General features: G+C 48.9%; 1 protein-coding gene across 4 annotated transcripts in view; it reads left to right on the forward strand.

The window, feature by feature from the left end:
- The window catches only part of ZHX3 (zinc fingers and homeoboxes 3), a 42,859-nt gene extending 28,396 nt beyond the window's left edge, over nucleotides 1–14,463 (forward strand). For 2 of the 4 annotated variants that reach the window (XM_054274505.1, XM_054274506.1), the window contains exons 3-4: nucleotides 8,244–10,964; nucleotides 12,382–14,463. In XM_054274505.1, coding sequence (XP_054130480.1) covers nucleotides 8,394–10,964; nucleotides 12,382–12,444 — 2,634 coding nt within the window. In that variant the 5' untranslated portion in view covers nucleotides 8,244–8,393 and the 3' untranslated portion in view covers nucleotides 12,445–14,463. Of the gene's footprint in view, nucleotides 1–6,550; nucleotides 6,861–8,243; nucleotides 10,965–12,381 lie in introns of those variants that run through there. The other 2 variants (XM_054274507.1, XM_054274508.1) reach the window with 2 other exon arrangements.
- The last annotated feature ends 2,145 nt before the right edge of the window (nucleotides 14,464–16,608 follow it).

Consider the following 16,608-nt stretch of genomic DNA (forward strand, 5'->3'; position numbering starts at 1 on the left):
CCTCATTTAAAAGCCCATTCCTCATTAATATCACTTTATACATATTATTGCAGCTCGAAGTGCCATTCCTCTTCTCCCCACCCATTTCCTTGTCTGGCTGTGACATACAGGAACTACACCCAGTGCTCGACTCGCCTCTCCTGACCTTTTGTAACTTGGCTCCAAACTCCTTTTTTTGGGTCTTTTGCAAAACACTGTCAGAAGGGAAAAATCCTTTGTTAAAACACAGCCAACTCCTGCCTCAACGTGGAACAGTTTGTTCTGCTGAAAGAATGAGCCAGTTCAGTGAGCAGAAAAACATTGCCATAAACCAGCGGGCTCAATAAGCTGCAAAAGCCATCGGCTGCGCGCAGCATCTGAAAGGACGACTCTGAAGCAGAATGCATGGGGATGGAAAAAAATAATCCACAATCCCAACCTGCCAAACCCTGTTTCTTTGCTTTCAGACGAAGTATTTTGCAGTTTTCTTTTTGGTTATAGCAACTGTAAGTGGAGGAATGGGAGCTGAGGCTGAGCCAGGATGTAACACGGCTCTGGAAGCTGCATATTGCAAAAGGGCACAGGGGATGAAGTAATCCAAAAATGCTCAGCTGGGAAGGGGCTGCAGCACTCATAGTCATCAGGCTGTGCTGCAGATGATCAGCTCCAGCGCCTCTGGTACTGTTTAGTAGCTTGGTTTAGTCCTTCCCACCCACATCTTGTTTTAGAGCTCTGGGCACTCTTTGCTTCCCTGGAATTGCTGCTGGTCTGTCCCTTTTGCGGCTGCTCGGTAACTGGTGATCAGCCTGGTGGTCAGCCTGGCTTCAGCAAGAGGCTCTTCATTCCACAGGGGGAACTTGGATGCTTGGTGAGAAACCTGTGTGACAGGCTTTTGGGTTTGTGTCTGCAGTGGGATCGTTTTGGTGCTGCTATAAAAGCTGACACTGGTTTTGTTTTAACAGTAAATGTTGTGCTGGCATGAGAGCTGTGATTCCCAAATTCGGGGTGATGGCCCCTCAATTGAGTTCGCCCTTGTGGAGGTGATGTGCAAGCCTGGCAGTGGGGCTGTGGGCAGGGGTATCAGCAAGGTGGCTCCAAGGCTTCCCCAAGGTGATTCCTTGGGAAGGGGCAGGCTGGAGCAGCACTGAGAGCACAGTGGGGCTGTGGCACTGTGTGAGCACAGTGGGGCTGTGGCACTGTGTGTGCTCTGTTGCCATTGGGTGCTCTCACACCTGTGAGCTCCTCAGCAGCTCAGCCTAGTGTTCCCTGCTGATTTAAAAGTCTCAATATCCTTGTTGGAAATTTGATTTGGACAAAGATCTATCTCTGGTGCTTATTCATTGCTTTGAGCTCCCCAGCAGATTTTTGTCTTGGAGCCAGTTCAGCAATTGCAGATAACAAAAACACAAAGAAGTGTATTTTAGGTGTAACCTATTCATCTTCACATACATTCTGGAGGGCTGCATCTGCCAAAGCTGGGCTTGTCCTATGAAATGGTGATGCTTGACAAGAGCTCCAAGGGTGGGATCACAAGGCATGTGGCACATCTGAAGGTGGTGTGGCAGGATATAATTGATGTGTGAGATGCCTGTGTTTCAGATGAAATCATGGACAAAGCCCTGACAATGCAAGCAAAGAGAAAACATCCTAGAGAAAGCTCAAAGGGCTGAAATGGGAACTCCAGTGTGTTTACAAGCATGGTCATACTGTCCTGTTCAGGCACAAACCAGCCTGCTGGCAGTGACCAGCTGAGCGTGAGGTGATGGGACACCCACATTCTGATGAGCTGAGGGACTTCCTGAAGCTCCGTTAATGCTATCTGGTGTCCTCTGCTGGTAGTGCTAACCCCAGAGCTGGCTCTGTTGAGATGTGATTATCTGTCTGCTGGGCCTTTTGCTTTGCGGGAATGCTGGGAATGTTGTGCAGCATGGACAAAATCTGAGGATTGAAGCTGTGGAGGTGGGTCCCTGGATTGCTGGAACTGTGAACCCTGCTAAGGTAGTGCAATGCAGAGCAAATCTGTAATGAAGCCTCTGTGCCAAAAGAGATTATTACTTTTTTGGAAGATGTTAATGGTATGATTACATAACATTTATTTTGTGCTCAATGAAATGGATGAAGGCAGAGGAAAAGGAGTGAATTAATGTTAGTGATGTTCAAACAGAAGCACGCAAAGCTCTGAGGGATGATCAGTGGTTTTGTTTTGATGTGTGTTGTGGTGGTTGTTTTTTATTCCTCACATTCTCCTGAAATATAGCACACAGGCTTGTCTCTAAGGGGGGCACATTGCCAATAGTCTAAAGGTTATATTATCCCAGTGACCTATTTTTATACTCTAATCGTGTTCTGTTTCAGCTAGCTCTTTCTAACCTTCCATCTTGCTCACTTTTGTGCTTGTCTGGGGAAAAAAAAAAGAAAAAAAGCAGAGATAATTGCCCTTAGTCCCTGAGTGCTGAGGCAGCCTCTGCCCAGATACCAACACACAGGAGAGGTGCTGCTGTTACAGCACAAGAGCAATCCAAACACACAGCTCCGAAATGGGCACCAACTTGAGACAGGGGGCTGAGGAGCACTGTGGGGCAGAGCAGAGAGGGCTTCTCTTAAAGGCAGATTTTCAATGGAGAAGTCCAGCAGTTTGGAGAAGGGTGAAATTTTAATGAATAGCTCTGTTTAACTGGTCTAAATGGAAAAGACTCTTTTCTGCTCTAGGCCTGCCAAGGAATGGAGAATGAACACGATTGTTCGGTCAACCGGCTCCCACTGCATTTAGACTGTACCCGTGGTTTCAAAGCCAGGCTTAAGCTACAAAGCACCCTGACCAGTTGGCATAAAGAGAAATTGTTCCTTAGTACAAACGTTGCCTGTGATGCTGCTTGAAGCTCAAAACTGCTGAAGTTTGTGCGTGTGTTTGTACATTCGTGCAGTTTGAAATAATAAGATGTGAAGAGCCTTTCTTGCCTGTGTGGCCTCTCTGGGGCTGTGGTTATTGTATTGCTGGTGGCTCTGCTTGTTCATGGTAAGGTTTGAGTGCCTGCAGAGTTAGTGTGCTGCCAATCTGCTCTGGAGGGGAAAATCTCACTAACTGCTCATTGATGAGCTTGCAGTCCTGAATGGGGTTAAAGCCCCAAAGAATTAAGTGTGTCATGACCTCGGTGTGGGCTATGAACCTCCAGGTGCAAGGGCATGGCATGGGGATGTGTGCCAGAAGCCAGGGTGATGCTCAGCAGCATTTTTAGGCTGCTGGAGATGTTCCCATGCTGTGACTTCCTCCCAGCTGCAGCCTTTGCAGAGTTACTCAGGAGGATGCTGGACTCCAGCTAGCTGGGATGCACAGCCACACAGTGGGAACAGAGGAGCTCAGCCCTGCCAAATCTTGCCCTTTCTTCTCCTTCACAGTGCCAGGCTGGCACAGCTGGCAGAGAGGTCCCTCCCACACCTTGGAAGTTTCTCTGGAGAGGTGATCTGTCCCTGCTGGCTGTGTGTGTCTGTATGGAATGACAGGGATGTGGCCTGGAGAGGTCTTTGCTGAGATGTCCATCCACACAGTGTGTCCCTGGGATGGATTAGCAGTAGCTCCCACTGGGCATCCTTCAGCAATAAATAATTCAGACTGGTGGAACTCCTACATGACTTCTCATGAATGGACTGCAAAGGCAGAAGGAATGTTAATGCCCAGCCAAAGAGGAAGAGTCCCAGGACAGCCCTGGCTGGCAACAGGGCCTGTACCCCAAATCCATGGAGCTGTTTATCCTCCCTTCCCCATCACCCTGGTAAATGCACCCAGTCCCAGGCTGCTGAGCTGGCTCCCAGGGCAAGCTGGGTGCCGGTCATGCTGGGGGGACCTGCTGTCAAACACAGGGGGATGTTTGTGGCAAGGGGGCTCAGCCTTCAGGTTTGGGTTGATGGTTCTGGCCACAGGGATCATTTATTTAATGGCCTGGCTAATTACAGTGTGATTGGGAAGTCATCTGCAACTCCCAGAGACAGGACTGCATCTTCTGACCCTGGCTGGAGGTAGAGCCTGAAGGGAGAGACAAAAACTCAAAAACATCAACTTTTTTTCCTCCTTTGATTTCTTCCTCTTTCCGCCCTCATATGATGCTATCAGCTGGGGCCTGCAGAGCTTCAACTTAAAAACAAACCGCTTTTATTTAAAGTGCCAATATTGTGCTTGGCTCCATATGAGACAGAAACATTAACTTTGTCTCTGACCTGGGGAGCGTGTCTGCCTGCCTGGCAGGCACTGAAAGTGTTGAGAAAACTGTTATTTTACTTCTATTTTGGTGCTGATTTTTAAAAATGGAATTTTTTTATTAATTTCATTTTATTTTAACGGAACACTCCCTCTTGAGCAGAGCCCACAGAACACGCAGCCATCCTTTGTGTCCCCATGGATCTTTGTCCCTGCTGTCAGTGCTGGCAGGGCTGGGGGCAGGGGAGTGTGTCCCTATGTTCCCATGCCTGGGCAGAGGGGCTGGAGCTGCTGTGTCCCTGTGCTGCTGCCTGGTGGGTTTTCTGCTTGCTGTTTCTAGGCGAGGTTTGCTAAAGGTCACAAAAAATTAATCTGCGAACTGGGGACCTTGGCTCTGCGTGCAGTGAATGTTTTGCATTAACAACCTAACTCGTTAATTCAGTGAAACATTTAAAACCAAACCAGTTATATCCAGCCAAGCTGGAAAAAGCTGAAAGTTCATACTCAGCAGTGCAGATTTCGAAACCTCCCTTTGTTAATCTCTGTAGAAGTAAATTTTCTGCTATTGCAGAGCTCACTGTGACTGGTCTGGGCATTGTTTTCCTCAGCAGAGGCAAAGCTGCTCTGCAGAGCATTGGTTTTATACCTGGAACTGCCACCTTTCCCTCCAGCCTTCATTTCTGTGAGCATCACTGGGAAAAAAATTGGTTTTACTCCGCTTTAAGTCAGTTTTCCATCAAATTTCCAGCAGCAGGGATGGTTTAGATGCACTGGACATTTGACCTGCTTACTCTGCTACCTTGTTTTGAAATTAGCAGGTATAAATTAAATAGGAACCATGAATTTAAGTGCAATAACTTTGTCTTCCTGGCTCCAGGTAACTCTTCCATTCAGCTTTGTCTCTGTGTTCCAGTTAATCATAAAATAATACATAAGAAATAGAGTTCTTCACTCATGGCTTGCAGATGGGTCTGAGGCATCTGCAGTGGTGATATATACACTGAGGTCAGTTGTGAGGATCTTTCTCAATTGATTATTTTTTCTGCCAATTATTTAGAACACCCTCACTTATTTTAATGAGGGAGAAATCAGGGAATTATCCATTCTGTTATATATTGGTGGTGTATTAAAGTATTAAGTGCATTCCAGAAGGTGAGCAGTGAATAAAACATACTTCCAACATGTGGTTATGCAACTGTTCCATGGAAATGAAATGGACAAACAGAACACTTGATTAATTTTTTTTCCCCGAGTAAATTGCCACTGTGATTCACTTCCAGCTAAAATTTGCAATCTGTGTTCTCAGGTGGCATTAATATTGGAGCCCCGCAGGAGAGCTGTGGTGGCTGGGGCTGCTTTGATTGCATTTTTAAGGAAAGTTGTTGGAGAGAGCACAGAGTTTGATGCAAATGTGCTGGTAAATGAAATGCAGAGCTTTTAGGCTCTCTGTAGGTGGGTCAGGCCATTCACACTTACCCAAAATAATAGCGCTGGAGTGCTCGGGAGAGGCACTTTGTTAATGTGGCACAATGGGGGTCTTTGTGTGTCGCTGTTGCTTTGTATCAAATTCACTCTGTTGACAGATAAAAATCATCTTTTTGATATCTGGAGACTCCATAAACACTGGGTCAGATCTGTCAGGGACTGGAGCTGTCTCAGTAATGGAGACAGGAGTTTGCTGGAAAGAAAAAAGGTTGCAGAGGGCCCAGCAGCTTCTCTCTGTGCTAAAGCTGCAGGATAAAATGAAATAAGTATTCCCTTTTACCATTGCTTCCCTGACATTAAACTCCTCTCAGCCTTTAAAGCTGTATTTTGTAGCCTTCAGGCTGATCTTACTGCTTTTCCCCTAATTGACTCAACTTGGAAAGGTCATTGCAGCCTGCTAGACTGTGTAATATTTAACTTAGCATCAAAAATGAGCATCTCGGGATTGGTGTCAAATGGATGCTGTTCCCCTCTGAATAGCACAGCCCATTCATAGCCATCCAAATATTCCACTTGCTAATGCTAATGAATAACTCTGGCCCTCTGCAGAGGGCAGGACCAACCAGGAGAAGGTGGGATGGATGAGGGTGGCACAAAGCAGGTATTGAGATGTGCAATCCACACGCTCTAAATCCAGCTCACGGCTTTCATACCTGTTTTATTTATAGAATTTTTTTTTAAAGTTATAACTTCTAGCTCTTCACCATGCCTTAGCATAGCAAGCAGTCTTTTCTGATGCCAAGTTCAGTGATGACTAACACTGTTTACAGGACTGTTTTGTAATCTCAGATCAGCCCACATTAACGGGAAGTTACGTTTTCCCGTCAGTCTTTCAAACGGTGCCTTAGAGTTGCTGAGGCCAGAGCCAGCCATCCAGGCTCTCCCGTTTGGAAAAAATGATGTCAGCTTTCAGAACCAGCTTTTTAAAAAAATCTAATAAAGTTAGGGAGGTCATTTGAAATGGAACTTCCTCCATTTGAGTTTTTTTAAAATTTCTTTTGCATGAGGATCTTTCATTCCTCTGTTCTAAAAACTACCAACAAAACTAAGCACAGGAGGTATTGCATAAGCACCAACAAGGCATTTGCCTGATCTGCATTTCTCAGTGCATGAGATCAGCTCCAAATATCTGATCTGAGAAAGCTGCTGGTGCACAACTGCTGTAACTGATAGGAATTACCTCTGTGAGTCATCTCATAGGATGGTAAGTCTTTTTTTTTTTTTAAGTTCAAGTTTTTTATGAGTGTTTTTATAAAGCTCGGTTGCTGTTACTGTAAATCTCAGGGAAATCTGGCACGGAGTCTTTGTAATATGAATCAGTGTGTCCATATGCTTCCAAGAAGTGACCTTGCAGTCTGGAAAATACCATTTTATCCCTCTATTGAAGAGAGAAAAAAAAGCAGAGTTGCTGTAGAAAAGGTTGACAGAGGGGTGTCTGTCACCAGGCAGATGACTCCTGGTGCCAGCTACAGCAGCTTTGCTGCCCTGGGGTCATGATCTCAGGCACAGAGCATTTGCTGTGCAAGTGGGAAAGCTCCATCAGGCCAGGAATAAGGTTTTGGCTAATGCCTCAGCCAGCCCTGACCTTCCACTGGAGGCTGGAGCACTTCAGGGTCTGCTGGAGCTTCAGAGGAGGAAAAAAAATAAAGGAAAAAGTTTATTGCTGGTTGGTTTGGTTTTGCTTATTTTTGTTTGGTTTTGGTTTTAAATGTAACAAATCTCTGGTTAGCCCAAGGCCAGCAAAATGGGCTTGCACTGACGAGAAATTACCCTTTGTTAGGGAATATCCCAGTGCACAGGGTGGTGTGACTGCCAAAAGCTGCAGAGGTGGTGGGAGGGGAAGCCTAGGAGCCAGGAACATTGTGATGCTGCTCTTGAGCTGTGGGGCCTTTACCTTGCCTTGCAGCTCCAAGTGAGGACTCACAGATGGTGTTGGAACAGGAATGAAGTGTACACAGGATGGGAAGGGCATCTCCCAAATGCTTTGCAGGCTTGCTGAGCAAGAAGGGCTAAAATACTGCAGCCTCCTCGCTCCCAGCAGCAGCTCTGGGTATCTGCAGAGACTCTTGGCACAGGCACAGTGCTCTGAGCTGGCAAGAAACTTCCTGACAGGATGGATGGAAAATGCTGATTTTGAAAAAATTGAAATGTTCTGGGGGGAATATGTGGATTTTTCATCCTTTTTTTGTGATGGAAAGCAGGCATCTTTCCCAGGTGACCCTGCCTGGTGTCACCTCCTGTGTGAGGCTGAGCTGGTACCTGGGTGCACAGGGAGCTCAGGCACTGCTCTCCCTGCTGAAACACCAAGGATGGGTCTTGACAGGGCAGAATGAGGGGGAAATTCAGTGTTTTTCCTCCTTAAATGAGAATTTGATGTGGGCTGTAAAAGTGATACGCTTGTGTGTTTGGTTTGAAACAGATAGTTTCACAGGTTTAGGTGTGAAAATACAGTAAATCCAAGGTCAAATTAGATTTTTCCAATGAAAGAAGAAAAATTATTTATTGAGTGAAGCAGTTAAATACCAGAGCAGTTGTGCTTTGTCTAATACCAAGGGAACTAACCCCTCCTCCCTCTCCTTATCCTCAGGTTCAGTGGCAAATATGAACATTTGTCAGCAACTCCTTGGGACATCATGAGTTTGCTGGAATCTGGACCACAGAACACTTGCAATAGCGCTTTCTAAATCTGAATTTCATTTAAATGAAAGAAAAATAGTCCTCTGGATCAACTGCAGCGATGGCTAGCAAAAGGAAATCCACAACTCCCTGCATGATACCAGTAAAAACACTGGTGCTTCAGGAGACCGAGCAGGATGCTAGAGAAGATGATCATGAAGGAACACAACCAGAGGCTCCTGCAGAAGGACCAGCAGCGAGTGATGCTGGGGGCAGCAGCAGCAACAACGGAGCTCTGTCCAACGGGCACCGCGGCATTGCCGACGGCGACACTTACATCTGCAAGCCTTGTGACTTTGGCTCTCAAGACCTTCACCAGTTCTTTGGGCACTTGGACTCTGAGCACCCAGACTTCAGCAAAGAGCCTGCGTTTGCCTGTGCTGGGTGCAGCTTCCTGGCCAACAGCCACGAAGGGCTCTCACACCACAACGCCGAGTCGCACGCCGGCGAGACCGGCTTTGTCTGGAGGGTGGTGAAGCAGGACACTCGTACAACCGTGGAGCAAAGTCCCTGTGAGGCCACCAGCAGCCATGACCTGCCAGGAGAGCTCCCTGAGGAAGGGGCAGACGGCCAGTCTGAAATTATCATTACCAAAACCCCTATCATGAAGATAATGAAGGGGAAACCCGAGGCCAAAAAAATCCACACGCTGAAGGAGAATGTGTCGAGTCAGTTGGGCGGTGAGTCAGAGGTGAAGGATGGAGAGCATTCATTCCCAAATGGGTCGGTGCCAGTCAGCCAGCCCACTGCAAGTTCATCAAAGTCATCCCACATAGTGAATGGCTCTATCATAGGAAACGTGCCTGTTCTGCAGGCGGGGGTTGCACAACTTGTGTCTCTGCAGCAGCAGCCCCCGTTGCATCAGCAGCTCCCTACATCCAAGTCCCTTCCCAAGGTGATGATCCCACTGAGCAGCATTCCCACATACAATGCTGCCATGGACTCCAACAGCTTCCTGAAAAACTCTTTCAACAAGTTCCCGTACCCCACCAAAGCTGAGCTCTGCTACTTGACTGTGGTGACCAAGTACCCAGAAGAGCAGCTGAAGATCTGGTTCACTGCCCAGAGGCTGAAGCAGGGCATTAGCTGGTCACCAGAGGAGATCGAAGATGCCAGGAAGAAGATGTTCAACACTGTTATCCAGTCTGTGCCACAACCCACCATTACAGTGCTGAACACGCCCCTGGTTGCAAATCCTGGGACCGTTCCCCATCTTATCCAGGCAACTTTACCAGGCCACGTGGTGGGGCAGCCAGAGGGGACAGGGGGGCTGCTGGTCACACAGCCCATCATGGCAAACGGGTTGAAGGGCACTAGCTCCTCTTTCACCTTGGCAGTGAGTTCTGTCCCCAAGCCACAGCCGGCAGGGCAGCACAGCACCGTGAGCTCCAGCAACACCTCCGGGGTCAAGGTGGTCAACAGCGGCCAGTCCCTGCTCACCGCCTGCCCTGCCATCTCCTCGCAGACCTTCCTGGATCCCAATGTCTACAAAAACAAGAAGTCCCACGAGCAGCTCTCAGCCCTCAAAGGCAGCTTCTGCAGAAACCAGTTCCCTGGCCAGGCTGAGGTCGAGCGGCTGGCAAAGATCACGGGCTTGTCCACCAAGGAGATCCGAAAATGGTTCAGCGACAGGAGGTACCACTACAGGAACGTGAGAGGCGGCCGGGCCGTCTTCCCTGGAGACAGTGCTCTAGATTCCCTGCCTGAAATCACCTTGGATGTCCCACCCAGAGGAGCTGAGCTGAGCCCTGCGGCGGTGGCGGCTACGCCGGCCCCTCACCACCCAACACGGCGGCAGTCATGGCACCAGGCGCCCGACTTCACCCCGACCAAGTACAAGGAGCGAGCGCCAGAACAGCTGAAGGCCCTGGAGAGCAGTTTTGCCCAAAATCCCCTTCCTGCCGAGGAAGAGGTGAACCGCCTGAGGGGGGAGACGAAGATGACACGGAGGGAGATCGACAGCTGGTTCTCGGAGAGGAGGAAGAAGAAGGTGGCGGAGGAGAATAAGAAAGTGGAGGAGGTGGCTCAACAGGAGGACGAGGAGGCAGAGAATGGCGGCGGGGAAGGGGAAGACTCCTCGGATGAGCAGAGGGCCACGAGTGAGAACGGCTCAGTCGACGCCTCCGGCAGCAACCCCAACTCGGCGGAGCGGAAGGTGAGTCCCATCAAAATCAACCTGAAAAACCTGCGAGTGACCGAGTCCGACGGCAAAACCGAGGTACCGGGGACCGGCGCAAATGAAAAGGGGGACGGCAGCTCCAGCCGGCCGCCCACCCCTCCCAAAACCAAACTGAACTTCAAAAAAACGGCCCAGCAGCGGCATCTGCTGAAGCAAATGTTCGTGCAGACCCAGCGCCCCACGAACCAGGAGTATGATGCCATCGTGTCCCAGACGGGCCTGCCGCGGGCCGAGGTCATTCGCTGGTTCGGGGACAGCCGCTATGGCTACAAGAACGGGCAGCTGAAGTGGTATGAGAACTACCGGCGGGGGCTCTTCCCCCCGGGGCTGGTGGAGGTCAGCCCCGCCGGCCGGGAGGTGCTCGAGGACTACTACGAGAAGCACAAGGGGCTGCGGGAGGAGGACGTGCCCGGCCTCTGCGAGCGCGCCCGCCTCGGCGCCCAGCAGCTCAAGGTGTGGTTTGCGGTGAAGGCGGAGGAGGAGGGCAGGGGCTGCGGCCCCGAGGCGGCCGGCAGCCGGAAAGGGCCGTGCGGAGCCGGCGCGGAGGCCTCGGAGAGCAGCGAGGCGTGGGAGCCGGGCGGCCAGGAGGGCAGCGCCGGGAGCCCCGACGCCCCCGGGCCGCCGCCCGCCACAGGGCTGGGTAAGGCCCCTGCCTCGGCGAGGGAGGGCTGCGGGGGGCACGGCGCTCTGCGCCTCGCGTGTTTACAAACAGGTTCGGTGAAGAGCGGGGCGTTTGAGGTTTGACTGAGGAAGTGGTGAGGAGCTGGCTCTGGAGGAGAGGCATAAAGGAAGCGCGGTGAGGAGGGTCTGGCAGGGTGACACAAGCACCACTGCCTGCTCTTTCCTGCCTTGGTCTTTGGGTGCTGGCACCACTCAGAAAACTAATCCTAGCTTTGTTTCAAGCTGGAGTAAAACTCTCGGAGTGTCTGGTCATTTTAGAAGATGACCCATGGATTTATTGATTTATTTGGGAAGAAAGGGGCCTGGCTGCTTGTCCTGTGCTGCTGGTTCCTTCCATGTCCCTGCCCGCCTTTCTCTCTCCTGCTGCTGCTTTCCAGGTGTGAGCATCCTTGTTCGGTGTGGAGAAAGGTGAAGGTGGTTAAGGTGGAGGCTGCAAAGGCAGGAGGGGACATGTATTCCCCAGAAGTCACTTTTGGAAGGCGTGTGTCTGTGTGTGCATGTATGTGTGTGTGGTGGAGAGGTGCTTTCCAAGCCCTTGGTGGGCTTTTCTGCAGTGCAGATGGGAGCTGCTTCCAGCCTGGTAGGGTTGCCATCAGATGGGGATGGCCAAGTGCTGGTCCTGTCCCATGGTAGTCCACACACAGAGCTCCTTGCTGGCTAGCTGGGATCTTCTCCAGTCCCACTGCCTTGCTTTGGAGCTTTCCACACAGCTCTGCCATGGCTGCAGACCTTAAAAAATAATTATAAAAATCGAGTAAAATTCATTGCTTCCCATCCCATCTAATTTGGAGAAGGTGGAGCATGGGTGTGGATGGGTCCTGCCTTTGCTGGACATCGTGTGTGCTTTGCAGGGGAAGGGTGAGTATGGGGACTGGCGGGGGGCAGATTTTGTGCTGGGGAGGTGGCTGTGCCCCTGCTGGTGCCCTCTGAGCATGGGCCTGTCAACCCTCATGGCGCAGAGGTGCTTAGCAAAGGTGCATCCCTCCTTAGGGGTGCAAAGCCAACTCCACTCCCACAAGGATTTTGGGTTTCCTGGCCCCTTTGAATGTTGCTAGCCCTTCTTTGCAGCTGACTCTCTCAAGGCTCCTGATCTTGCCTATCCTGATGCATTCCTGCATCCCCTCCTCCCCACCCAGCACCCCTCTGGAGCAAGGCCAGGAGCATCTCTGACACCTGTGTTCTTTTTCAGAAACAGACTGAACTGAAGCCACCAGCCCCGGAGGATCCACTCTTACCCTTGAGAAGAAATTAGTGATCTTTGAGAAACCCATGGGCCGGCCTGACCCAAGCCTGAGGAGCAGACGTGGTGATGAAGCACTGCCATCCATGAGACCTTTGGGCACAGCACATGCACAAACTGGGCACTCTGTGCTGAGCTCTTGGTGGCCCAGCCAAGGAGATGGCTGGGAGCTGGCAGGGGCTCAGCTCACACCCAGGAAATAGGATGCTCCTGTTTGCTTTCCAGTGACAGACTTTCAGATTTCATATTCATATACCGATGCCTACAGCTGCCTATACAAGCATAACAAATCTCAGACATTGTGTAAACAAGGTCATTGCTTAGATATGGACTATCATGGCATAGCACTTGTTTCTTTTTTCTTTGTTTTTTTTTTTCATCTGTCCATTAAGGTGTTTGTTCTCTAAAGGTTGGCATGGCTGCATATATCCTCTCTGCCCTGGCAGTGAATGGCTTTGTGGGCACACAGATGTGAGTGTATTACGAAAGGGAAAGGATTTGAGAAGAAAACTGCCAATCTTGAATTTGGGCGAGATTCTCTTCCCTCCAGATGAGGTTAGAGTGAGCATTGCATACTCTCTGATAAGCAGCAGGTTCCCAGACTGAGGCAGCCCAGGAGATGGAGTTTGGTTTCATTTGTCCCTTGCTGGCTAGAACACTTTCCCTGTGCTCCTGGAGCCTGACTGTAACAGGCTGTTAAATCTCCAAGTCTCTCTTTAATATATCTGAGAACTAGCACATAATAATTTTTGCATCCTGACCTGGAATCCTTTTCATTGTTTGGAGAGAACAGTCTGTTCTTCAGAGAACAAACGCAGAGAGTCACAGCGTGGCTGTGAGTGGTTCAAGTCATTGTTGTCACCAAGGCAGCGGCTCTGCTGCCACCAGGAAGTTTCCTTCTTGCAGCCCTACGTGGCAGATCCTCCTGCAGCACTGCTGATGATTTCAAGTGTTTGTTCCAGTCCTTTTTGTTTTAATTTTCTTATTTTTTTCCCCTTTTTTTTCCCCCAGGCCATGTGCAATAGTTCTGGAAAAAGAGCAAATAAATTTCCCAGTTATCCTGCCTGCTGCCTGGTACCTGTACATTTTTAATGTGTGTTATCTTGTGTGGTTGCTGTGTGATGCAACTGCTTGAACATTTTTGCTTTAAATATTCTTTTCTAATAGAAAACAAAGTCTAGAAGGGAAACTCTTGAGCTGAATAGTCCAGCCAAATGCTGTGTCAGATCATTCTGTCACAAACTAATCAAATCCCAACTCCAAATTGGTTCCATGTTTTGCCTTCACTTTTGCTCTTGGAAGGCTAGTCCAGAAATTGACTGCTTTTGAGTGGTTAGAAACTGTATTTAAATTTCTAGTTTGAATTAATTTGTGGCTGGTACATTCCTGGTTTGTTTTGGAGCCAACATTGTCCCTTAACTTAAATAGTTTTTGGTGTTTATCTGCTGATGTATTTATGGAGAGTAGTCATAGCTCCCTATTTTTTGCCAAGCCAGCTCAGCCAAGCTTTTTCAGTAGAAGGTTTTTATTTAGTGAGAGCTTTTTAATGTGGGAGACTTTATTGTTGGTGGTAAATGATATTTATTAGGAGGGTGGGTAGCAAACCCCAAAGGATCGGATCCAGAGATTTACAAAAAAATCTGTTTTAAAAACAAAAAAGCTCTTTCAGAACCTCTTCCAAAGATGGTGTCTGATTTCTACCTTTAATTGCCCTTGCTTTTGCAATTCTTTCTTCAGCCCCCTCTTCAAGAGGCCGCCCTGCTGAGCTGCAGGAAGGGGCTGTGGCTGCTCCGTGCTTTGGCAGAGGCTTCCCCTCTCCTGGTGGGATGTGCTGGGTGCTTGTGCCTGAGCTCTCAGGGCTTCCCTGGTGTGACACCATGGCCAAGTGTGACCATCTGCTCCAGACAGAGGTGACCTGCACCTCACTGTAACAGGGATGTGGAATGCCACTGGCACTGTGCATGCCACAGCGAGAGCAGCCATCCCACCACGCTGTGAGCAGGGGTGGCACTGACCCGGAGCAGCCTGTGTGCCACCAGGCTCCCTCAATTTGCCTTGGGAGCACTGCTGATGGTCATGGCACAGTTGGAGGCATGACCAGCAGCCATCCCACCTTGGCTGGTGATGGCTCAGCTGGTGGCATCCCCGTGGGTCCCTCTTTGGGGACCAGGGACAGCTGCCCTGTGGTGACAGCCCCAGGGGTTCACCCTCATGGGTGCAATCCTGTGCACCCCAAAATATCAGAGAGGGTGGCAGAATCTGCGTGGTTCTAGAGCTGAAAGCAGATCTGGGAGTTGTGCAGCCTGAGGATATGGATGTATGTACAGTGTCACCTTCAGAGAACAAATACAGGTAGGTCAATTTACTCTGTAGTGTCTGTGTACATGCAGGTTTATTTAACTACACATATATACAGTTCAAATATGCCATTGATTCTTTATTGCATTATGATGTACATTAAAAATGTACACTTTTACTAACTACTTGCTATATAAATAAGTTGGAAGTGTAGTTTGCCCATTCAAGGTGATTTTCTGTGGGATTTTTGGTGTACACTTAAGGGCCTATGGCTGATTGGAAGAGTGATCCCCACTCCATCTACAGGAATGCTTAAGGACTATGGTATGAACTGGTCCCTTCAAACCATGTTTTGATGCACTAGCTGAAATATTTTGCACTTGGATTGTATTCAGCCAGTTTTCCAGAAAAATTGAAAAGAAGTCTTGTGAGCTAGAGGGAGAATTTCCCGGTGTACACAGAAAAACCAGCCTTGAGGGTTGGAAGCTGCTGAGGTTTTTGAGCTTTGTCTCCATGCATTCATACAAGCACAGCAGGAGTTTTCTTTCTTTTGGGTCGGAGGAATTTTAAAAAGTGGTTCCATGCAGGCTCCCCTCGCACATGGCAACGGGGCTGGCAAACGCCTGTGCGTGGGGAGGGTGAGGTTTAGAGACAAAAAAGAAATCAAAACATGATCGAGTTCCCTCTCTAACTCCTACATTCCTTGCTATCTGCATTGTTTTAGTTGACTTGAAATCTCCATAAAAGTATAAGCTGAAGATTTTTGAGGGTTTAGCTCTGTAGTCTTCTGTTTCTCTGCTGAGGAGGAGAAACAGGTGCCACCTCCAAACAGACTCAGTTTTGGTGCAGGACATTGGTAAACAGTGTTTGCATCTGAAACTGAAGAGAAAAATTGAGAGGTGGCTTGACAGTCCCAACAGCAGCTCTCGTGGTGTTTAGAGGAAGTGTCACCACAATTCTTCACAGTGTGTGAATATTTATCATCATCTAATCAAAGATGACTATCTTGACTTGAAAGGGGTGTAAGATCGAGGTGATGTAGCCAGCATCAGTAAGGAAGGGAAATGAAATTCTCCACCTCCATCCTCTGTGCCTGAGCTTGGGCTTGGCAGGCACAGCAGAAACCATCAATTTTAATCCATGTGAATCTTGTTACTTATGTCTCTGAGGCTGCTTAGATTAAGGGCACAATCCAATTGCTTAATAACCCGAAACCCTGATTTGTGCTGGCCCTGCCTTGCTCATAGGAAGGGCTGCTGGTTCTCCTGGTGCAAGGAACTGAGTTTCTTTATTCATTGATGTCAGCAGCCCCTGCCTTGAGATTGCTAGACATTGTTCCATGTTTCATTTGGGTACCTTATTTTTCAGCTCTGTAATTAGCACCCTTGAATATTTTTTTCTTTGTTTTTTAGCAGAACACTAAACAAACAGTGATCTACAGGTTGCTATCTCCACTTGCCTGAGAGCTGAGTGATGCTGCAGCGTGGTGGGAGGATGGGCACAGGTGCTTGCAGGTACTTACTGTGATTTCATGTCCCCTCCCCGAGTTGGTCACCAGGAGAAGCCACCAGCAAGAGCAGTAGCTGCTGGCAGAGAAACACTGTAGTCCTTAACCTGGTTGGAGGATGCTCACTAAAGATGGAGGATACCAGCTGGGTTATTTTTGTTATGTGTCCCCTGACAGCTCAAGAGAAGGAAGCTGTAGTAGGCTGGTTTTTCATTTAGGGTTTGGGTATTTAATTTTTTTTTTAATTGGAAAGCAACAGATTTTGGTCACCTGCAGAAGTGATATATTGTTTACCCTGCAGCCCCTCTCTTACAGATATAACAGAGGCAAACTGATCACAAGCTTGCTCACTGGGAATCAGAAGAAAAAGA

Source organism: Melozone crissalis, unplaced genomic scaffold (genome assembly GCF_028551555.1).
Source record: "Melozone crissalis strain CALT ecotype California unplaced genomic scaffold, PUWL_Pcris_2 ptg000017l_1, whole genome shotgun sequence".
In the NCBI taxonomy this organism is placed as follows: domain Eukaryota; kingdom Metazoa; phylum Chordata; class Aves; order Passeriformes; family Passerellidae; genus Melozone; species Melozone crissalis.